The sequence below is a fragment of the Onychostruthus taczanowskii genome, unplaced genomic scaffold, assembly GCF_017590055.1.
Source record: "Onychostruthus taczanowskii isolate IOZ18803 unplaced genomic scaffold, ASM1759005v1 scaffold20, whole genome shotgun sequence".
Classification (NCBI taxonomy): Eukaryota; Metazoa; Chordata; class Aves; order Passeriformes; family Passeridae; genus Onychostruthus; species Onychostruthus taczanowskii.
Window position 1 is genome coordinate 15,078,043 of NW_024499240.1, and position 23,899 is coordinate 15,101,941.

General features: G+C 38.0%; 1 protein-coding gene across 2 annotated transcripts in view; it reads left to right on the forward strand.

Moving 5' to 3' along the window:
* The window catches only part of COL5A2 (collagen type V alpha 2 chain), a 98,048-nt gene that overhangs the window by 51,637 nt on the left and 22,512 nt on the right, over nt 1–23,899 (forward strand). For both annotated transcript variants that reach the window (XM_041403455.1, XM_041403456.1), the window contains exons 4-24: nt 1,171–1,203; nt 1,798–1,830; nt 2,463–2,516; nt 6,059–6,169; nt 7,828–7,905; nt 9,829–9,873; nt 10,385–10,438; nt 11,048–11,101; nt 12,560–12,613; nt 13,388–13,441; nt 14,165–14,218; nt 15,233–15,277; nt 16,238–16,291; nt 17,149–17,193; nt 19,455–19,508; nt 20,910–21,008; nt 21,417–21,461; nt 21,578–21,676; nt 22,070–22,123; nt 22,637–22,744; nt 23,239–23,292. In XM_041403455.1, the coding sequence (XP_041259389.1) occupies nt 1,171–1,203; nt 1,798–1,830; nt 2,463–2,516; nt 6,059–6,169; nt 7,828–7,905; nt 9,829–9,873; nt 10,385–10,438; nt 11,048–11,101; nt 12,560–12,613; nt 13,388–13,441; nt 14,165–14,218; nt 15,233–15,277; nt 16,238–16,291; nt 17,149–17,193; nt 19,455–19,508; nt 20,910–21,008; nt 21,417–21,461; nt 21,578–21,676; nt 22,070–22,123; nt 22,637–22,744; nt 23,239–23,292 (1,281 nt within the window). The remainder of the gene's footprint in view (nt 1–1,170; nt 1,204–1,797; nt 1,831–2,462; nt 2,517–6,058; nt 6,170–7,827; nt 7,906–9,828; nt 9,874–10,384; nt 10,439–11,047; nt 11,102–12,559; nt 12,614–13,387; nt 13,442–14,164; nt 14,219–15,232; nt 15,278–16,237; nt 16,292–17,148; nt 17,194–19,454; nt 19,509–20,909; nt 21,009–21,416; nt 21,462–21,577; nt 21,677–22,069; nt 22,124–22,636; nt 22,745–23,238; nt 23,293–23,899) is intronic.

The window sequence follows — 23,899 nt, forward strand, 5'->3', positions numbered from 1 at the left end:
CCTTCCTTGGTGGCTAAGGAGATTGCAGTCCACATGAAAAAAACATTGGGATGCAGGCAGAAATCCTGATCTTAATATAGAGAATCCCCTGGCTGAAAACCTCTGCTGTCTACATCAAAGGAATTCCAGTTGGAGTAGTTTGGTTGTGTCACCTCTAGCAGTGCCACAGGCTGAGGGAAGGGACCATTCTGTCAGTAGGTGCTGAACTGTTAAAGCTTGCAGCTGGTTTTTGTGCTGAGGCTGAGCTGCCCAGTGGGCAGGAGGTGGCACTGGAATCCTGTGTCCTTGCCCAGAGCCACGGTTCTGTGGGCAGCTTCTCTCATTGTGTACAGTTAAATGAAGGGAAGACCTGCTCTTTCAGAAGAAATGAAAAGGCATAAATAGGCTTCTAAGATAGTAAGCAACTGCAGAAATAATTGAAATAACTTTTAGGTGATCAAGTACATGCACTCACCAAAATGGAGTACTCTCTCTGCAGAGGTAGTTTATGGAAGTAAATGCATTGTACCCATCTTATTATTTATTATTTCATAAGCAAGGCAGAACATTTTTTATCTTTGCAAACTCCTTTTTTTCCTTAAAAAAACAGTTATCACTGGTAGGTCTAAACCCAGTTATTTGATGTAATCATTGTCAACACATTCAGCTCAAAGAAAAGTCAATTGTCAATTGCTGTTGTCCTTCACTCTGAAGCTATGCAATATCATTGTACCATAACCTGTCCCTAGGCTGCAGATGGAGTTCTATATCCATGGATTTGATGATACATATTTTAATTTAGTATCTTGAAGATATGGAATCTAAATGCTGCTCTAGGCTCTGTATTTCACATGAATCAAATCATCCAGCAACAGAGCTCCAATGTATTTTCTAGCACTTTCTAGTAGTTCTAACAGAAAAGTTTCATTTTTTTTTTAAGTTTAATTCTTCTTTCAGACAGTATGTTATGCAGCTAGAGGTTAATGTTAATTTATAGCCTTAATTTAATCAGTGTCCATAGTCATTAAAATAATATGGATTATTTGCCACAGGTACTTTAATTTAGTCTTGTATTTTTAAGGAAGCCTTACTTCTGTCACAGTACAGGGATGGTATTGGTGAAACTGGTACTGGTAATTGTACTTGCACTTCTTTTCTGGCATCTGATGTTTTGGTATCTTTTTCGTATAGGGACAAAAAGGAGAACCTGGAATAGTGCCACCTGTAAGTCAGTATTTTCTTCATCCATCAGCACACCCTAGAAGTGCATGTGTTAGTGCAGAATTTCAGTAATGAAGCAAATACAACAAAACCTTACAGCCTAGGAATGAAAGGAATAGAATTAAGTATGCTGTTTCACATATGTAACATTAGACATTCCTTTTAGTTCTTAGTCCTTCTGCCATAATCTTTATGGTTAGATTTTTGTAGAAGTGTAATTGGTAACTTAGTATCCAGAAAGAGGTGAAATAAAATCTCATTCTCTATTTATTCCTTTCTACTGTGAAGACAAACAGATTTAAGTAACCAATAATTTGAGCCTAAATAATTATAATTCACTTATTAATTTCATCTTTTTTAGAGGAGCATTGATATTTCTAAGATTTTGCTCACATTGCTAATAAAAAGGCTAGAAAAAGTTAACCAGTGGAAATATTTACTGCTTTTTTCCACTTTTCTCTAAAAAGACTTTTAACTTGCTTGGTACTTTAGTGTCCTGCCTTGCTATTTGCTTTTCAATAACTGATTTTCTGTAGAGCAGTCAGGACCGATGCAGCCATGACATGTGGTGACTTTAATTTATGTTCCCTGCTCTAGGTTTCAGGCATACGAGGCCGCCCGGGACCAGCCGTGAGTACTTTTTGATCTTCTGCTTCTCTAATGAGGCATCTGCCACTTCCTGCCATGCCTGGTTTGTATTGGGAGGATGATGTGAAGGAGGATTCTTCCATGCCTCAGTGGGTGCTATCTGCAGAGCCACTGGCTTTGAGGAGACAAGAATATGATGGGATGTTTTTCCCAGTGTCAAGTCAGCCTGTGCCTGAGTGAATGGATTGTAGCACATGGACATCTGAGGCTCTTAGTGCCGGGTGGATGCTGGGGAATGCCTCTCCAGCATGGACCAAGCAGGGGTAGGAGGAGCTGTAGGATGCTTTGGGCTGTGGCTGAGCACAGGGCAGTCCTGGACTTGCAGGGAGGGTGTCTCAAACCCAGCATTCAGAAAATCTTTGCTGGATTAACCTGTGCAGCACATGAGAGATTAAGATTTTGTAGATCTCTGCATCATGGTTTTATTCCTTTCAGGCAATGTCCAGTTGAGAAGAAATATTAAATACTTAGTTATTATAGCTGTTGTCTTCATGGTGATGTAGAAAAAATCCCAGAAATTAATTTTCAAATAAGCATTGGATTTCATATTTGAAGAGCTGTATTAATCATTAGGTAGTTTTAAAGAGACTTAATATTTCTGGTCTTTCTTTTAGGGACCTCCAGGCTCACAAGGTCCACGAGGAGAACGAGGACCAAAGGGAAGACCTGTAAGTTATTAAATAGCTCAGACATAAAGTACCTGAAGCAACCTCAAAAGATTAAATGGTTTTAAACTGTCTCTATGTCTTCTAGAGTTACCAAAACTGTCCTCGTATTTTCCAGGAATCAGCTAACAAAGAGCAAAACATTTGTACTTCATCACTGCTGGGGTAGATTGAAACCTGAATATTTTGAGAAATGGACAGAGGTTTAGCAGTAATTCCACCAAAGCCATACTTTCTCAACAAACATTCTCAGACAGAACTAGAACATCACGTTCCCTTGATTAGAACTCGATGGCTGTTTGCTGGTGACTGCTGTCACTGCAGCAGATGCAGTGTGAGCTGTGTGGCTCAGAGCACTGCAGAAAAGACAAAGCTCAGAAGTTAGCAGGAGTTAATATGTGACTACATTTTTTGGTATGCTGGTGAATAATGTAACCAGGATTGCTCAGTGGAAATAAAGACTTCATGAGGGAATTTCGGTGTCTGTGTGTGGAGAACCACAGAAAGGCCAAAAAGGAGTGCTTGAAAATACCCCAGATGACATGTTCCTTTTTAAAAAGCTAGGTTGAAGGGCAGAAGCTGCTAAAAGCAGATTTGAGAGTCAAATCATTGTAATTTCAATGTGGATATTTTCCTACCCCTCAGGAGAGAGCAAGCCAATACTGAGGTTAGGCATAACCCAGACTCCCTTGCCCTGTTTCCAGTGTGTGCCTGTTCTCTGTAGATGGTAATGACGTTGTTAAAGCAGTGCAGGAAGTGTGCAGTCTCTTTGAGATGCTTGCCAAGCCATTGCTGCTCTTCAGATCTCCAGAAGAAATTTGTCAGAAGAATGAGTATCAAAATGCTTAATAGAGCTCTGGGAGTCGTTGTGCGTGAGTCTTGGGGTACACAGAGAGATCTTGTGTTCTCAGAGTGAGACTGTGTCTGAAGTGCTCTCCTACAATGTGCAATATTGCCAATGAGATGCTAAATAAATTCTGATTCCCTGCCATGCATCCCATGTGTCTCTACAGAGTGGTTCCACAAGCACCTAAAATCCCAAAAGGCTGTAAATGGCTTTGAGTCCTTTGACACAGGTTATTATTCTGCTTTCAAGGAATAACAAGGGATTGAGAAGCAGTCAGCTCCTTTGCAAATGTTCCATCAGAGGTTCTGATGAGCTGTGTCTATGCCAGGCTGTGGGTCTGAGACCAAGAGCACTGCTCTCAGAGACACACTGACTGCTAGTGCAGGGGGTTTATTTTTACTTGTGGAAAAGAAGTGTTAGCTCACACCTGCAGTTTATATTATGAAAAAAACCAAAACCCTTATGGAGCAGATAATCTTGTACAGACTGCCCTTGTAAAATTAATCTGGATAAATACATTACTGACTGAGGATGTTACTAATGCACTAAACACATTTCCAAGCTGTTTATTTATTTCTTCAGATTGTTTTTTGTTCTTTAAAGTCAGGCTCCTGCTGACTAGTGAGCAGAAAGAACTCAACCTTGCTGTGTGTCTCCACCTTTTACAAAAGCAGGACCCTTGGATATAAAATGAATTCGGTAGTATTAGCATATGTTTTACACCAGATTCTTTGTTAGTGTAACAGTGAGAGACAACTAGGGAATAGTATGGCTGCATTTTCAGAATGCATCTAGCGAGGGGGAGTTTTGGACCATGATGATATTTTAGTTGTTAACAAATGGTCTTTTGAGGACAGAAAATAAACTTGGACATCCTCAGAACCATTCATATGTTTTTCTTTCCATGTGGATTTACACTCAATTTTACTTACAGTAGCAGTTTAAGTAAATAGAAATTTGGGAGTGTCCTACCGTGAGCTGCTTTTTCCTTTGATTTTATTATAGGCAAAACCTTTAATTGTTTCCTGACCAGCAGCAGTGGGCCAGAATGAGAAAGTTGTGTTTAAAGGGTGCCACCTCGTGGCACTTGTGAGAATGTTTTTTCCTCCTTTTTCCTCTTCTTCTTTTTTTTTCTTTTTTTCCTAAACCTTACTGACCTTGAACTGGTGAAAAATGAAAGGGCTTTTTTCTATACATATAAACCTATAAATGCTGTAAAAGAAATAAATTGTATTCAATATTTTATTGAAAACCCACCAGATTGGTTATATACCACAAATATACCTACAAATACAAACATGCATTTTGATGACTTTTTGGTATTGAGGTATGCAGTTGCATTTTTGCTCTTGAAGCACCTTGAGCCTTGGTGATTAAAAAGTAGGTCCTTTTCTAAAAAAGAATTTTAAAAAGACCTTTTTCTTTCTTAGATTTTGTTAAGGTGTCTTGTGTGGGTATTGAAAATTGGCAAAGACATAGACTTGCCAAATGTTTTATAGCCAGCTATCATTTTGTGGTTTTTTTTTTTCTCTAATGCTTAGCTTTGTTTTCTTTTTGTTTTGAGAACAAACAAATAAGGTATCTCATTCTTTTCCTCCTGTGGACTGTAAGCACTTTTAGGTTTGGCAGTGTGTACTTGTGTTTATAACTGATATATTTAAGAATGAAGTTATGTGCTGAAACCTTCTCTTCCATCCAACATGCACAGACCTTCTCATTTGTTCAGAATACCATCTATTCACTGCTCCTTCTGTGAGCCATACTAGTTCAAACCATACCACTTCAGACATAAATTCCCCTGAAATGTGTTGCAGACACAGCCATCACCTCATGGAAATCCCAGCAAACTGTCTGTTAATTGTGTTTGAAAAGATGACTCAGTGAGCCAGGCTTCTAAAATTTTATGTTTAAGGATCCTTAAAATGGAAGAGCTCATTACATAGTCTAAAACATTTCCTTGCCTTGGTCAGGCATTTTATTCTAATGAAGAAAAGTAGTAACAAGCACTTTAAAGTCTGTATTTATGATTGAAGTGTGTCTGTATTGGTCCCATTAGTACTCATTTTGTTCAACTAATGTTTTATTAGCTGCCTCCGTATTTAATTTTAGTTCTTATATGAGTTGAGTGCAGTTTAGGAATTAAAAGTGGGAGACATGTTAAAATGAGAGCCACAGGATGGGCTCTGACCTATTCTGTAAATACTACCTAGAGGTGACTTTAACACCAGGTAACTTTCCCTGCACTTCTGGTATTATAACTGTGTTGAGAATTCAACAGTGCTATGAACTGGCTAAACCATTCATGATGTCAAGTAGGCTGTGTTTCCTAAGCCTCCATGTATATTTACACTTATCTGACCTGTATTCATTTTAGAAGTGAATTAACTTCATTCTATACAGTGTGCAAAGCCAAAGAGTTTTTCAGGAATGGTATACTCTAGTATGGAATAATTGGAACCCTGAGTTTCTATTAAAGTCTGTGATAGAAATTACTGCAGTTTACTTAAGTATTGGATTCATGATTAATTTCACTCAGTGCTTCCGATCTGAAGGTGGGAACAGAGCTTTAGGGATGTTGTTTGTTTGAAGATGTTTCTGCAGAAATGCAGATTTATCCCAAAAGGCATGTGTTTGCCAGTTAAAATTATTTCAGTGAATACCTTTGCAAAATGCTGGCATTCCTGACTTTTTTTAATAGGGTCCTCGTGGTCCTCAAGGGATTGATGGGGAACCTGGTATCCCTGGCCAGCCTGGTGACCCTGGTCCTCCAGGGCATCCCACTCACCCAGGACCAGATGGAATAAGCAGGGTAAGTTTTACATTTGCTCTAGCTCCATGTGGGGTGTTGGACCAGATCCACATGATATTTATTTGCATAAACAGTGACTTTCCATGACCATGGAATGCTGTGCCCACACTTCCTGTCTCCCAGTCATGAGGGGCAGCAGCTAGTGGCACTGCACATTCTGCCAAAAACTGGGACAAGTTCAGTGTGAGAAACCTGGGATGCACCTTTCACAGCATCTAGCAAAGCCAAACTGCCCCAATCTAGAATCACCACAAGGGTTCTTTTACTTCCACCAGCCAAGGGATGTGAGCAATAGTACAGAGGAAATGAGTGCACCAAATTAGGAATATAGAAAAGTGAAAATTAAGATAAGCGAATTATAAATAACTAATGAGAGAAACTAAAATATAGTTGATAATACTTCTTGCTGGAAGTATTCAAACACTGAGAAGACAGAAATTGTTTGTGAAAGCAATGCTAACCAGCCTTATAGATACAGACAAGGTATTCTGCAAAACTTTTTTATCCTCCTCCTTCTATTGGCTACTAATTATGGTTGATAATTAAATATTTGAATTTGTCAAGTGTATTCAGTTACACATTTATTGCTGTTTGGACACCTGTTATGATTTCTCATTCCATTGTTCCTGAGATGTTACTGAAAACAATAGCTACAGTGACAAAAATCTACAATATTCATGTTAGGCCAAAAGCTTGCAAATTTGGGCAGCATTTCATGATCTAGACACATTTTCCGACAGTTCTGAATCCAGCAGGCTCAGCCCAAGTAAATATCTTCAGCACACAGGAATCTCTTAGAATCACAGAAGCACCATAATGGATGCTAGGCTGTTATCCTACATAGAATTCCACAGAAAATATGGAAGAAAGGTGTGGCTGGAAATCTAAGACATTTTTTGCTTGTATTCCTGTCTCTGACCTCTAAAGGCAATCTCCAGCCTTTAGAAAATGTGTTTGGGGGCCAATCTAATGAGGAACCAACTGTAAATGTTGGGAGATTTGAATCTGTGTTTGAGCTGTTGCTTGTTTTCAGCCTCTGTAAGCTCTGGCCTGCTATGAATGAGGCTCTGGCTCTGAATGAAGCAAAATAAAACTGTTGATTTCAACTATATCCTTGCATAAGAAGGAGGGCACTGAAGTTTCTCTAGCTCATTGGTCTCTGTTAATTGATACGAACAGCAGTGGCTTTCAGCTTTGCTGGATAAGGGCAAGATGCATAAAAATTCAAATTTGTCATCATGAAATCAGTTACATTTCCATTTATCTTAAGATGTTTCTGAACTTGAAGCATGATAAGTGAAAAAAAAACGAAGACTTAGAAGACATGAAGGAATACGGCAGTTTTGGTCTAGATTTGTAAATCATGAAAAAACGTAATTAATTTAGTGGGAGGCTTTCCTCTTTTTTGGTCATTTTATACTTGTTTAATATTAAAGTGGAAATAGAATAATAAGCATATAATGTATTCATGTGGTCTTTGAAGTGTTAAACACCTCAAATTTACAGGAGAGACACATTTTGGTTTAGTGTTTAAACCAAGGATTGTGCTGTTATCACTGCAAAAGCAAGGTAAATGATGAAGATGTGATTGCATGGATTTTTGCCTTACAAACCATCACCATGACTTACAGCTAAAATCACCCATCTTATTTTTCCAGCCCTTTTCAGCTCAGATGGCAGGACTGGATGAGAAGTCTGGACTTGGTAGTCAGATGGGACTGATGCCTGGTGCAGTGGTAAGACCACATTAGCCCTGTACTGTAAGAGAGGCTGGAAGTAGAGTGCACGTCCAAAACCCAAAAGGCAATTCATCCTCTACAGCTTCCTGTGCCTCTAGAACCTGGATGTACAGTATATTCTAGTAGAGTTTTGCACAGTACCTGGGGAAAAAAGTGTTTTTCTTTTAAATGACAGCTTCTTCTCCCACCTCTATCCATCTGTCCTTCTGAATATAGCAGCTACTAATGGTAAGGTACAGGATTAAAAACTAGCTCCTCTTGAGTCAATGCAGAGTGACTGAAAGTTGTCAGGTATAACACAAAGCAGAATAAACAAATATGTAACATCTTTTCACATGTGACATCAAATCAAGGTTTTTTTGGTAGTAATTAAAAAAAAATACTTTCAAAAACAGCTCTTAACTCAAATCTATGCTTTGTTGTTTCAAGACAGACTTCCTGTCTCTCCTTTTTGCACTGGAATCTCTCACTATTTAGATATGCTCTTTACTTTGAGTGCATTGGGGACTTAATGGTGACACTGAAACTTTCTGCTGTCTGTGAGAGCTGTTTCACTACCCTAAGTTATCTCTTCTGGAACTCTTGGGGTTGTTTATTAATAATACCTCTCTTCACATTTGATAACTTGGAAACACTGCTACCCTCTTTACTGATATTTTTAACATTCATTCTGAAGAAAACCATCCTTTAGTGATTGTACTGCCTGTGAGTTTATCAAAGTCCCTACTAGTAGCCTTCATAATCAGTTCCAATGCCATATGAAGGGTTCCCAAGATAATTTGATACTTCAACTTAGGACTAACTTTTGCAGTGATTTCTTCAAAGAACTTTTTGATGAATGTCTCACTTCAGTGAATTTGCTTTCTGAACATAAAATGATTTGTTCCACAAGTCTGTCCTACTTTGTTGCTTTCATTATTTTGCTTAATCCTTTCACTCAGTTTTTCTCAAGGTGTCACATCTCTTGTACTGCCTCTTCTGTTATCAGTCTCAAATATGTTTAAATTTAATATTAATATATCTATGGTGTTACACAAAGTCTGCTAAAGTCAGTTGGTACTCACTTTTTGTCATGTTATGTGACATTCTTTTTTTCATTCTCTTGTAAACTGGGTAACTGACAGCTGAAAGAGTGTTTTGTTTCTAATGTTCATTAGCTTTTTTTTTTTTCAGTGGCCCATTGATAACTCTTCTACATTTGCTTTTTAAAAATTAGTAAAACAATTATTGAATTTTAAAATACATAAGTCTTGAATTTCTGTCAAAATGAATGGTTGTCTGTTATAGGTATTTTTGCATTCCTAGAACCAAGATAATTACTTTCAAATAAGATAATAATATTTCGTGTTACAAGTTACAATTAGGTTTGAGATTGTTCCTGAAAGTTCCATGACACTTTCTAAGGGACAATCTAACTTTTGTGTAACTAACCACAATGATTTGGAAAGCTCTTTTGGTGGTTTGTATGATACATTTAAACACGTCCTTTCATTACTGCTTTTCAGCTTGACTGAGAACAAGAAGATTAATTTCTTTTGTCATTGATTCCATTATGAGATTTATCTGAGAAATGACATTCCCTTCAAGTGAAGACTATTCCCCCCAACTCTTATTTTGTTACCACATTTTTTTCATGGAGCTAGACAAGCAGTTTGGTTATTGTGATTCCAGAGATTGTGAGGTTGGAAGAAGCAGCCAAGTCCATATTTTCAGCTGCTAATGAAATTACACTCCTGGCTTTTGGACTTTGAAGATTTTATTCAGCATCTGTTTGTGTTTCATAATGCCAGTTTTCTGAGTAGAAACCTTTCAGACTGTAGAAATGCTGGTGGTCACTATCAGACCATTTTGCCCTTTGTAGGGTGAATCTTACACAGGAAAGGTTGTTTTCCAATGTGTAACAAATTGTGTGTTCAACAGGGTCCAGTGGGTCCAAGAGGTCCTCAGGGTCTCCAAGGAAAACAAGTGAGTGCTTCACCTGAGGGGATTAAATTGGCCAGATCTGAAGGCAGAGCTCGTGGTGAGAGGGGTTTGTGCATCTCTGGGGCAGTGTCCATCCTCAGTGACTTGTGGCTGAGTGCACCTACATCCAGAAGGGAATTTAAACAAGGACTCTGCTCCAGATGGACTCTATGCACAGAAATTGGCTCCAAAAGAACAGTTTATTAGATCTTTAACTGGGTTTTAACCCAACTCATTTTTTAATGAGTGAGCAGCAATGAAAATGGAGACTGTTCTTGTTTCAGTATTGGCATGGTGTTAAGTTTCCAGGGGGGTTTCTGTATGGCACAGGATTTATCTACAGCTTGAGGGGTTTTAGTATCCAACTTTCACTCCTATGGAAATGTGAACTGGTTCTGAATTAGAATGCAGACTCTCAGCCATAGGCTGTGATTTTCCTGGTCATGGATTTTAAATTATATCTTTCTAATTGCTTTTGGAATTTGTAACTGCATTAATCTTTGGTTAATTTTAGGGTGGTGCTGGTCCCACAGGCCCACCTGGTGAACCTGGAGATCCAGGACCTATGGTAAGACCAATAAATGCAAACATTTCTACAACAGAATTGAAAATATGCTATACTTTTTAATTTCAGAACAGATTTTTTGTCATGTTGTTTCAGCTGAAACTATTAAGTAACTTCAGTGAAGAGATGTGGTGTTCAAAGTGTGTTGTCATGGATCAGTGAATTTGAGTCGTTTTAAATGTGAATAGCAATGATTATATTAGAAACAATCATTCTCACTTTTCCAGCACAGGCCTGAGAATGGTTAGGCACTAGTAAAACCATACCTGATAGTGTAACTTACAAAAAGGATGTTGAGAATATTTTTTTGAGGCAACAAAATGATTCAAAAGTAAAAACAAGAGCCAGAGATTTGAAGCAAACAGCAACTGTGATTTTTAATGTTTTGGGGTTTTTTCCTAAAGAATCCATCCTGTATTTTCTTCTACTATAATGCAGGTTTTCTAGGGTCAGGATGGTTAGAAAGAGCAGCACAAAACTGAGCAAATGTGCTGAGGCATCAAATCTTCCTTTTTCTACATCTGTTTTTGTAAAACCAGACTTTGAAATGGAGTAAATAGATATTTAAGTGATGGCTAAACTGACTTCTCAACAAATATGTTAATTTCTTAGGGGCCAGTTGGTTCTCGTGGACCAGAGGGACCTCCAGGCAAACCTGGTGAAGATGTAAGTTTGTTATTCTTTGTATCTTGTTTTATTTTTAATAAAACAAACATTGGCATCTGTGAGGCAGTGACTAACCAACAGATGTGCCTGTTCTAACTACTATTGTCTGCTTTCCTTTGTAATTGTTCTCCTCATTAAATCCAGCATCACAACTGTGAATCTTGGCAACTGTTTCCCAACCCCTCCTTTCTTTTCCTTACGTGACATCATCATACCTAAAGTCTAGCACCATCTCTATTTCTTGCCTCAGTAAGTTCTTAACTGAGATAATCTTTCTTGAAATCAAACATAAAAATAAATCACAGGGAGTCACTTGGAGGCATCTCCTCTCTTTTGGGATTGCATGTTGGGTTAGAAGAGCTGTAATGGCAGCATACACGTGTGTCTGGATAAGATTTTAGTATTTGATTTTTTAAAAAAATTATAATTGTTTATGCTCCTAACTGATTTTTTTTCTTTTTCTATGTATGCCTACATGTATGTAAAATGTATGTTTTATATATATTATATGGGTGTATATGTACTGCTCAACAGTAGCCCAAGACCTTACTGGTGGGTGTATATTAGTTGTTTGTAAATCACACTAAATCCATCTGAACTGTAATTTTTAACTTGGAAATTAGTTAGAAAACTGCAGATGCCATTTTAGTATAGAAATTAATTATGTAACAGCTACCTGCCCATTAAACTGTACAAGGACTTTTAAGAATCCTTGGCAACAGTTAACTCTCAGTGCAGGGAAGTCAAATCTTGACAGTGCTCTAAGAACTTCCCGCATTTCCTTTGTTTGGGCGTTGTTAATTGCATTTGTGAAGCATTTTGCCTTCTCTCTGCCCTGAAACTATTTTTCTGAAGCCTTTCATATTCCTGCATCCTGGCGTTCTGGGTGTATTTGAACTGGCTGATGCATGTAAAGGAATATTTGGCTGTGACTCTGGTAGGCTTTGACTCTTCTTCAAAATATACTTGTTTTGTTTCACCATATTATTTTTCCTATTGCAACACACAGAAAATAGTTACTGTCCTAGAATGAAATTATACATGTATTAAAACTTTTAAACAGAAGGAGAGTCACAAGCAAAAATGCGGTTTAAAATTGCTGTTCCAGTGGGAAATAACAGCAGTTTGATGCTCTGTCTGAAGATGACAGGAGGTTGACTCATTAATTCCCAGGAAAACCAGGTGGCAGCACCATCTCCTGATGACTGGGATATATTGTGGACTCAACACTCAGTTTTCCCAGTTCTTGGTTAAAAACCCTTTGTGAGTTAATGTGCATAATGCACATTTGCTAGGCACATATGCAGTTGATTTATGTCATTGACATTGTTACAGCAAAGAGAGGATGCATAATGCTGGTGTGAATGTCCTCATTTGTTTGAGTGGAAGAATGATACAAAAAGTCCATTTTCAAGTCTCCTGTTTTAATGTGATCCTTTTTTTTTTCTCTTTCCTTAGGGTGAACCTGGTAGACCAGGACAATCCGGTGAGCCTGGATTTCCAGGATCTCCAGTAAGAGCATGATTATTTAAATTTAAGCAAAGTAATCATATGTCATCATATGATACTGGTTCCTTATTGCTTCATCCTGATGTGACTCATCAGTATTGCTTTTAATTATGAGTGGAAAGTTCTGCCATTCAGTATCTGAAGTCCCTGTCTTAGCTCACTCCTAGGCTCCAGGTCAGTGTTTTGTTGCTGAGATGATAACTGTTCTTATCTGAGATTTCAGTTCTAAATTCATATTGCCAATATTCTGAAACAAGACACTTCTGTTAGCCCTCCAGAGAAACTTGGTAGGAAGCTAAGTGCAAGAGAGCTTTGATTTAATTGCTAAATGTGTTTTGGTAGCAGTTGTTTATCATGTTTCTGGACTGACATATTCTGAAAGAACAGGTACAGTTTGCAGGTCTGAGTTTCTAGTTAATTTTAAGTGTTTGTTCTGAATTTTGATCTCAGCTTAACTAATATTTGCCCATATTAACCCTCAAAACTTGACCTGCCACTCATCTTATTTCATTACTTTTGCTGAAACTTAAACTTTGATCACACAACAATATAAATGATAAAGCTTTTAATGTCAGTAAAAATGTGAATAATGCTGGGAATCAATTCAAGGCTGTATCATCTGTGAGCTGCTCAAATGCTGTTCCTCACTATGATGAAGATGAAAGAGTGTTAGCAATATTAGTATTGTTGCTGCCCTTATCCCTGTTAGTACAATGATTGCTGGGTTTATCTGCAGAATCAGGATTATATTTGTTTTTTCTCGTTTTTCCTACCTAGGGCCCTCGAGGCTTTCCTGGTGCTCCTGGTCTCCCAGGTCTCAAGGGTCACCGGGTAAGAGACAAGGTTTTCCCTCTGATATAGATATGACACTTCCTGGCAGTTTCAGAATGAAGATTTTTCTTTGCATCTGTGCAGAATTTGCCTACACTACAGACGAGGCAGCTGTAGCAGAAATACTGGCATTTGTGAGAAAGAGGGCCTTGCAGAGAATCAGTGCTATTCCCCTTTAAGCTGACCTTTGTATTACATGCTCCAGTGCTTTTTTACTCTATTTCAAATGTTCTGGGAATCTGGAAGGAGCTTGCATGAGCCCTGCCAAGCTTCAGGAGGCGCAAACCTGACAGTTCTCTCACTTTGTTGGCAAGTCTTGCATTAGGGTGGGGAACTTGAGAGGTGGATATGTTTGCAACATGGAGTGATTACAAATTACCAAGTTTTCTGGCCAGAATTTTACTTCAGGGAGGAATAAATTGGTTTCCTATGGCTCAGAGCCTCTTCCTTGTTGTTTTAGGATTTTTTTAAAAAACTTTTTTGTTTTAAAAAGGAAACCAAATCCAGGGAAATGTACCTTGTACAAATGGTTTCCATTTAGGAAATGTTTAAAAACTTTATTCCATCTGTTTTTTTCTTCTTTATTTTTTTTCTTTTCTTACTCTTACCACCTCAGATCCATTCTTAATACTTCAATATCAAGTTACTTTAACAATAATAGTGGGAGTATTCTCTGTGTGTACGTATATAAATACAATTTCTTTGTATTTTTATAACTTACAGGGATTGAAAGGACTTGATGGTCCAAAAGGTGAAATTGGAGCAGCTGGAGCAAAGGTATTTCTATGGCCAAAACAAATAAATGATTAAGCATGTTTTGTGTAATACCAAAATGTTGAAATGCAGGAGATCTTTTGACAGCTTTGTACCCTCTCTGTCCTTTATATGGGGCAAAGAATCCAAAAGTGCCAATCCTAGCTGCAGCTGGAGCTGCTTTAGGCCTGTGAGGGATCACTGGGTGAGCTGAGTGCTCCATTTGTGACATGTGTGTAATACTGAACAGCAGAGTCTGTTAACAAAGGGCCCGTGCACATCTTGCAGTTCTCCACTTGGACTGTTCGTGGTTCTTGTTGGCTCTACGGGATCAAGTTGAACATTTTTAAATATAATCAAATAAAGCAATGCATAACTAAAACCTGACCCTCCTCTTTCAAATTGTGATTGGCTTAAAAGAAACAGGCATTGGAGAGGGAATGTATTATAATCAAACTGACCATTTTATTAGTTTATTCTCAGAATTTTTGATCTCCATTGGCACTGCACCACTCTTACTGCTTCAGATCAAAACAGTGGTAACACAGGATAGCCAGCTGGAGACGGTCCTTTCAAGATAGCTTAAAAGATATTTTAAAAGAGAATAGAACACTTGTTTCAGGCTTTTCCACTTTCATCAGTGCTGATGCTGAAGCATTTTTGGCCTGGCGTAGGTGATAATTGAATGTGGGAGAGAACTATTCCTTTAGATTAAAAACGTAGTAAATGAAGTGAATCTTCCAAAATCTAAATTTAAATGTGAGATTAGTAGTTAAGGAGAGTTTGTGTAAGAAAATATTGCTTTCCCAAGATTGCCTACCACTTTCAGCAGTCTTGGCAGACAGCACATAAACCCTGAGAACACATAAACATGGCATTTCCATCAGAGTGGGGAGCAGTGTCCTTGCCATGTGTGATGCACACAGGTACCTGTGCAAATCTGCCCCTGAGGTCCAACATAAGCACAGAGCACAGAGGTGAGATGTGACTCAATTTTCTTTTCACCCATTTCTCTAATAATTTCCTTTCCTTTTCTAGGGAGAGTCCGGACCGACTGGAGCCATGGGTCCAACAGGTCCTCTAGTGAGTGTCACATGCATTGGGTGTTGCAGAAGTGATTGTAAATACTACTGCCAGTGGGAATTGCAGGGCTTTGATATCTGCATTTGAGTTTATGGAGCTGAACTTTCTCTTCATGAAGGCTTGTTTTCTATTACTCTGAAAGTGAATTTGGTCCACTTTAAGCTGTTCTTCCCCTCCATTCACAGACATAGGTAATAGTGATAAGTCAGAAGGCTCAGCAGAGACTTGGCTGTAGGTGTGGTGATGGTTTCCCAGCTCATGTAAGTGTAGGGTGATAGTGTTTTCTTTTTTACATGTTGATGCCACGTTTGGAGTGATTTCAACATGAGAAAAACTGACTTGGGTTGTTCTGAGGTAGAACTGGTGTAATTTAGATCAGGAATGAACTGGTTGAGAAAACCATGGACAGAGAGTTTTGGAGGTTACAGTGGGAGTAAATATACATGAACTGGAAGTGAAATGGAGAAACTTTTTTTTAAGAATATTTTTCATTCACATGTGGTTTTGGACAACTAAGTATGCATGAATAGTGTTACATGACAAAAATTTACTCTCAGCAGTGCTCCTGGAGGTAAAGCCTCTTTCTGATATCAGATAATGGCATCTCTCTGTGAAGAACTATGTTGTGTGTAGAATGTAATATCCCTGAAGTGGAATCTAATTTGTGAATGAGATTTAGTGAAAGAAGTTGCATTATTGTCATGGGTAAGTATGTAAAGAATTTATTCTAATGTGTTTAGAACTGGAAATACTGTTGGAATGGAAAACCAGAAATTACAGTTTATTAAATTTCCACTGGCAAGCCTGTGAAGCTGTAAGGATTTTTATGAGCTGCTACTTCTTTTCTGCTATAGGACAAGATAAGTTATCCTGCAGGGGTGAAAAAAAAAACCAACCCTTTTTTTTTTTATTCTGACATGATGATCTCCTGAATAATGCACTTTTTGCTCTTTCTTCAAGGGACCTAGGGGAATGCCAGGAGAAAGAGGACGAATTGGACCACAGGGTGCCCCTGTAAGTAGAATCTTCCTTCTCTCTTGTAATTCCTCTCTTATTCACTTCAATTTAAATCCCTGAGCCTGAAAGTGTTAGTTCATGTGACTTGCTAGTCACTTATGTTGTGAGTCCTGCTACAGGGCTGAACAGTTTTGTGGGGTGACATCTGTACCATAAATTTTAAAAGTTGAAAACAGTTTAAAATGAAAGTGGTAACTGTATGGTAACTTCTCATAGAAGAGCTGCCCATGAGTCCAAATATCCTCACAGTATGTTTTCTGGGATATAAAAATGTCTTCTGTGTTTCTGTTGGATTTCTTGTGAGAGGTTGTTTTCAGGAAAAATTACTGAACAGGAAATAATGTTTCAGTTTGTCTGGAACAAGGTTTAAAATGAAAGTTAAGGTTAAGTCTTTCAATTCAGATTTCAATTTAGATGAAATCTAAAAATTTAATTTCAGATCATAAGGCTATCTTCTTAAAAATATTTTGATTCTCAGCAAAAACAGGGATTATCCTTGACATGAGATCATATTTGAATTAGAACTTTCATCCTGCTGCTTTTGCATCCAGTGTCAAGTACTGTTTTTCTGACATATCTCTCCATGACTTTTATATGATCCACTTGTGTCATGTGCCCCATACAATGGCACTCTCAAAATATTGTCCTTTCTGAAAATAGAAAAATCCATTAACTCAAATGGGAGCATAATTTCTTCCAGAAGTTTTCCATTCCAGTGTTTGGAGGAATGTGCAATCCAGCATTTCTTCAATCACCTTAGTATACCTTAGTTTTATCACACATGCTGACAGTAAATAATTAAAAAATAGGTAGAGTTCTTACAAATACTCTGTATTTTCTATTTTTGTGTCTAGGGTGGACGTGGCCAGCATGGTATGCCTGGGAAGCCAGGCCCAATGGTAAGTGATTGGTTCTCAATCACCCACTTTTTCACTCTGTATTTCCACTAGCCTTTTGACACTACCAGAAAAAAAAAATGTTGGCAGTTGCTGGTATCAGTCAAGTGCATCTGGAATTAATTATCTGAGACTGATTCCTAGTTGTACTTGTTTTAGTTTTAGTGCTGCCCTCTGCAAAATTTTCCTCTATAGTTTACTTCATCTAAAGGTTTTAATTTGCAGAGGAGTTGGCCATAGCCTCTCCTGGGGAGGTGATGCTCTGCTGCTCTTACGGAGCCCATATGGCAGGGAGGAAAGTGCCTCAAGTGCATGCACTGCAATCTAAAGCAGTTCATGATTGCATGTTATCTTCCCTCACATGCAAAGCTGGCAAATGAGGCTTGCTGTCAGCAAGAAGATAGCACAACTTGCTCCCTGCAATTGTTCCATTAGCAAATGTGTAAACGGGCCTTTTAATTAAGGACAGTCACTTTTTGAACTGCAGGATGGAGACCTGTGTCTGAATGTCTGCCAAGCTGAGAAAGCCCGGCTTGCAGGGCTGTTGAAGTTCTCCCACCATGGCAGCAGGGCTGCAAGAGGAAGACATGGCTGTTTACACTCAGACTGTCAGTGTAGCAAAGGATGTTTCTTTTGATCCTGCAGTCCAGTCTTACTGCATTTCCAAAATACATTTGTATGCATTCACATGAGTCAGGGATTATTCTCACACACAGAGTTAATTTTGTGTTGCTTTTGCATGTGAAAACTGGTGATGGTTTTCTATTTGTGCAAAGCCAACTTCCACTTTAAAATTGTGGTATTTATGTTTGCTTTTTTTCTGAAAGCATCACTTATAGGATATGGGTAACAGCTTCTACCCACTGATATTGTCAGCATTTACCATTTTGTGATCACCTTAATAAAAATCAAAAACCAAACACAAAACCCAACAACCAAGCACACCAAAAGCACTGCACAAAAAAACCTCCCTCAAAACCCTAAACCACACCTGCTTGCAGTTAGAATTTCATTCTGTTCATGCTCTTTATTTACTTGATAAAGTTCTGAGAAAAATTGATTTACCTGTGTCATCTTAATGAACACTGTTTTATTAAACACTTCATTAAGAAATAATTAACTGTAATACAAGCTCAAAAGATGAGTGTAAGCACCTAAAAGCTACAAAAATCAATTATTTAGTGTATTATTTTATCATGAAGGAAAGGTAGGTTGTTAGGAGAAACTTGCAAACAAAGAATTTTTTTTTTTTTTTTGGTATTTAAAACAAACCATAAAGTTAAAAGAAGCTGGGTGGCAAGTTGTGAGGTTTTACATGAAGCTTGTAATTTTTCTTTGGCATAAAATGTGAGCTCAGCTGAACCTGAAGTGTCACAAGGTAGATATTCATCCTCAATGCACGTGTTTCCCAGCAGAGAAAGAGTTAATGAAATGTGTTGTTATTTGGGTCAGTGCAGTGGTACAGCCTAATCCTGGAACTCTTCCTGCAACGAGAGAGATTTGGCAGACATTATTTGTGATCCAATAAACTGGGACATAGGTTTTCAAACATATACTTGGTGAACTGTTACATCAGTTCTGTAGAAACCCAGTGCAAGGTCATGGCAGAAATGTTGTCTGTAATTAATGCACAGTGGGACAGATTGCTCTGATTAACTTTGTCAGGAGAGCTTTGTTACATAGAACATTTTTTCTCAGCATGAATAATATTTAACAAAAAGACAGAAAATCAGGAAAAGATAAAGAGGAATTATCTGGGACCAGTGTTGCAGTGAGTATTAATAACCACTGTGTGCCGCCCTCCCAAGCCTTTGGAATACAGTAGAAAATTATCTTGAATGTCCTGTACAGCACAAAAGACCTTATGGAAATGGAAACATCTTTGTCTCTCTAGCCCTGAAATTTTGATACAAGGTCTGTGTTTTACAGCTTGCAAATGAATTTTTCAGTGAATTTAGGAATCTTAATTCCATAATTGTTCACTATGAATTGTGTACATTGCAATTCAGGCATTAATAGCTGAATCAAGAGCTGTAGCTTTGCTGAAGTCAGCAAACACATTATTAAAGAACTGCAGCATAATTCCATAAAATGTATATGTATCACTTAAAAACCTGATATTTATAGTTATTTTGGTTTTGTTATAATCAAATGTTTTATGACTAAAAAATACAGGTATTTCTAGACCCACATTTACCCAGTGATGAGATACTAATCTGTGTGATCTAAACCACTGAATTACAGCTTTGTGTCTGTCTTTCTAGGGCCCACTTGGTATAACTGGATCTCCAGGTTTTCCTGGTATTCCTGGCATAAAGGTAAAAAAAAAAAAAAAAAAAAGAAAGTGTCTTTTTAAAATGTCTAAGATCACACAACTAAAAATGTGTACTAACTGCACAGAGTTCAGACTGACGTGTACAGATCCCCAGGAGCTGCTGTGAAATCACACTTAGTCAAGACCTTCAGACACAAGATAAAACCAAAGCCAAATGAAGCAATTGAAATTCACCACTATTAAGATACCTTGCTTTCCCTTTCACTCGTGCCAGGGGGGGATTATAAGATGACTGCCATTCTGTGCTTCAGGAATTTTGTCCAGAATAGAAGTGAGGTTGTGAGGGCAAGTCGAAGACAATATGAAGGCAGGACCTTCTTGTGCTGAAACTTCTAGTTTTGGCCAATAAAACTTTTTCAGATGATCTAGACTGATAAGGGGGAAATGCTTGAACCCCAACAGATGTGTGCAGTTCATCACAACAGAGCAAATTACAGGTGCTACCTTTTGTGGCTTGAAGTGATTGGGCTGTGAAATGAAAAACTTTCATTTGCTGTAGCACTGTCTTTGTAGCACTTCCCTCTCTTGCTTTGCAAGAAAGTGCCTTTTTTTGTTGTTGGTTTTTTTGGTTTTTTTTGTTTTGTTTTGCTTCTTAGCCTTGAGCCAGTGTCTTCAGAGATAGAAAAGACAATTCATACAGCTTCCTTATACTTCTTATACATGCCTGCATCCAGCTGCTCCTCTTTGTCCCTTTACACTCCTAAAACATGGTTAGAAGATGTTATACAAGAAGAAACTCATTTGGTCAGGTAGCCAAAATCAGCAGATGTTTTTGTGTTGTTGTGAAGTTGGCAAGATTCATGACAGTGTTTGGAAACAAGTCTTAATAACAGTATCAACTTAATCATAGAGTCATGGAATAGCAGGATACAAGGGGACCTCTAGGATCATCTGCTCCAACCTTTCTTGGAAAAAGTACAGTCTAGACAAGAGGAGTGTACAGTTAAATGATAGCCCTTGTATTGCATGTCATAAAATGTTTTAGTGTGGCTCAGCAGATTTTTATCTAAGGAAATGTTTAAAAAAGCTGTCACATGATGGAGCTTTTGAAAAGGAGAAGCTACCTTCCAGTTTGATCATTAGATGACATAAAATTGGAATAGTTCTTGATCTTATTTGGACTCCTGGATAGTGCTGCTTTTCTGCAGAGTTTCCTTGTCTTGTATACATTGAGAAAAAATCCTGTCTATACTTTTAATGTTCGCATTCACCTAGAACTAATAGAAGCAAAATAAGGTAAGCAAAATTGCATTTTAAGGATAATAAACTATTTCAAACATTAATTTGTTTTCTGTTACAAGCTCAGTATTCCTCTTGAATTACTTTATAGTGCTGCATTTTAGAGCAAAATAATCTGAAGTTGTTTTCTCATGTGGAATCCTAGGGTGAAGCAGGTCCAACAGGTCCTCGAGGTCCTGAAGGTCCTCAAGGACAAAGAGGTGAAACGGGTCCTCAGGGCCCAGCTGGGTCACAAGGTCTTCCTGTAAGTACATTGGATTGAGTCCCTCAGTGCTCAACATGTGCATGTTCACCTGTTTATGGGGGGTTTTACTCAAGTTACCTTTTTTTCCGAAAGAAAATATGTCTCATTCATTTGTGCTAATTTTATTGACAATAACTCTTTGTCTTTTTATTACAAATTGGAAAACTGAAAATTACACAATCCTCAAAGTACTGTAAAACTTAAGCTTAAACATAAGATATTCGACATTAAAAATCACATTAACTTGCATGCTTTATTGCTGTTTATAGCATTTGCATATGTTGCTATATTTATTTAATAGCCTTTATTTTCTGGTCTTGTAAAGTGGATAAAATAACTATCTTCTGCTTTTGTCATTGATGCCCATCTCATTAAAATGACTTTTAATGACTGGTACTTTATCTTTAGGGTGCTGAAGGGACAGATGGTTCCCCTGGTGCAAAGGGCCCTACTGTAAGTAGTCCTAGTTCCTGTAGTAGTAGTCTGTTGAAGAAATTGTGTAAGTTAATTTCTTTTATTTCCTTGTTTTGGTTGTGTTTCCTTACTGTGCTTACTGTTTGTATTTGTAGGGATCTCCAGGCACTGGAGGCCCCCCTGGATTATCAGGCCCCCCTGGTTCCCCAGGACCACAGGGCAGCACCGGCCCCCCCGGGATTCGAGGCCAGCCGGTAATGGGGTCTTTGTCCTTTTGGGAGTTGTAGTGCCTGGCACGTGTCACTCCATGGAACTGAAGCAGGGGTTAGCAGTGGGCTTCCTTTAAATTCAGCAGTAGCATATTCAGATCCTGTGAATCTGCTGTGTATCCAAAATACCACTATTTCTTTGAAAAAGAAGTGTGTCTTTATAAACCTCGGAAAAGAAATTTATTTAGGTTTTTGTCTTGATAACTTAATAATAAACAAGCATGATAAGGGTAAAGACAAACCATTATAAGCATCCTATTATACTGCCTAAAGTTAGTGAACAAACTAGGAAATGTTTGTTTCATGGCATAATACAAAATGATGAAGTGGTTTATGCACACGTAACTTTACTGGTGCTATTCATGTGTTTGTTTTCAGGGAGACCCTGGTGTCCCGGGTTTCAAGGGAGAAGCAGGACCCAAAGGTGAACCTGTAAGTCTCCATATACTTTTTAAGATGAAAAGGAAACACAGAGACTTATAACCATATAACTTTTGGGAGAAAACCAACTGCAGAGTTTGAGTTGGTTTATCAACCAATCTTCAGCTTTTCTTTATCACCAGTTAAATAATCATGTATTAACTAACAAAAATATAGAGGTGAAGTAATAGTTTCTTTACCACTGTCTTCTCCTTTGAAAATTTCTATTAGCCTCACTGAATTTTGACTCCTTTGCAGCTTCACAAAGTACAAATTATTGTGGGTGATTATAAGAAGCAGTGTCCAGCCCAACTGCAGAATTACAGTTTATTAGCTTATAAACCTTGTAAAAGAGAAAAGCAGATGCTGAAAAGCTGTTATCTTTAACTGATCCAAGACCTAACTATTTTTTTTCTCCTTAATTTGGAAAAATGTTTATAGTGTCCAGAAGACAGGCTGTTTCAATATGCCTGAGAAATGGTGAGCTTAAAAACATTTTCTAAAATAATTTCTTATTCTCACTAGGGCCCACAAGGTCCCCAGGGTCCCATTGGCCCCATAGGTGAAGAAGGGAAAAGAGGTCCTCGAGGTGATCCAGGGTCAGTAGGTCCACCAGGTCCTGTTGGAGAGAGGGTAAGAAATCTACAGGAATAATATGTCTTAAGAGATGCACTGCTAAGCTGAAAAACCTTTTGACGTACCCGTGGATGTTCTTACAGCTTGATTGTGGGTGTAGTCAAACTTTCATTTCCTAGCAGTGGTTACTACTGTGTGTTATTTTTTTACACTGGATACTTTTATGTGGAGATTCAGTGCCCAGGATAGTATGGTAGGAGAAAGGATGGAGATAGGACAAGGTCATTGCAGACTTTTTCCTACACCTGCACAACTGTTCATCTTTGCTTTCAATGAGGTTGTTCACACAGAAGGAGCTGTCCAGCATGCATGAATGAGACACTGATGTTTTTACCATTTTTAAGTCATAACCCCACTCCCCAAGTTAAAGTACTGAAGTAAGAAAATTGTAAGGAAATTAAATGAATCTTCAATCCATAAATCTGGTCCTTTATTTGTGATAAGCTGTGTAAGAATTAAGATAATTGTCTCATACCTACTGCTTTTCCTAGGGTGCTCCTGGTAATCGTGGTTTTCCAGGTTCTGATGGCTTGCCTGGACCAAAGGTAAATTAAATTAAAGTGTCCATCTTTTATGGTGTAGTTTGTTAAATCTTCATACATTCACACATACAAATAGGAAGTGTTCCATTAAAAATGTCTGCTTCTGGGCAAACAGGCAGATCCAATTTACAAATGCTAAAAAGGGATCTGAATGTTTTGTGACAAAAATTTTTTGGGAAAAGTCACTTTCAGTTCCCATGATGTTCAGCTTTGCTTGCTTGTCACTGGCTTAAAGCTTCCTTGTTTTGAACAATAAGGGATTGACCTGTTCTACTCCTGTATTGCTTTATGTATTGCTGTGTAGGAGGGGGCTCTGTGAAAAATTGCCTATTCTTTGTGTGTGGTGTGATTTTCTAGACATGTCCCTTAAAAGATGGGTTTATCTGGCTTTCCTAACTGCTCTAACACTTCCAGGGAAGTGACTCACGTGGGCATTTGTCTAGTACTTCTGTAAATTCCTACTTCCTAAAAATACAGGGATTCTAAAGTGCTTATATCAACTTGCTTTAAGGAGGAGAATCTTTTAAGTAATAATTTTGGGGAGAAAATGTAATAATTAGCAAACTAATAATAGTAAAACTATTAATGATTTGTAACTTTGTTTGCAAAA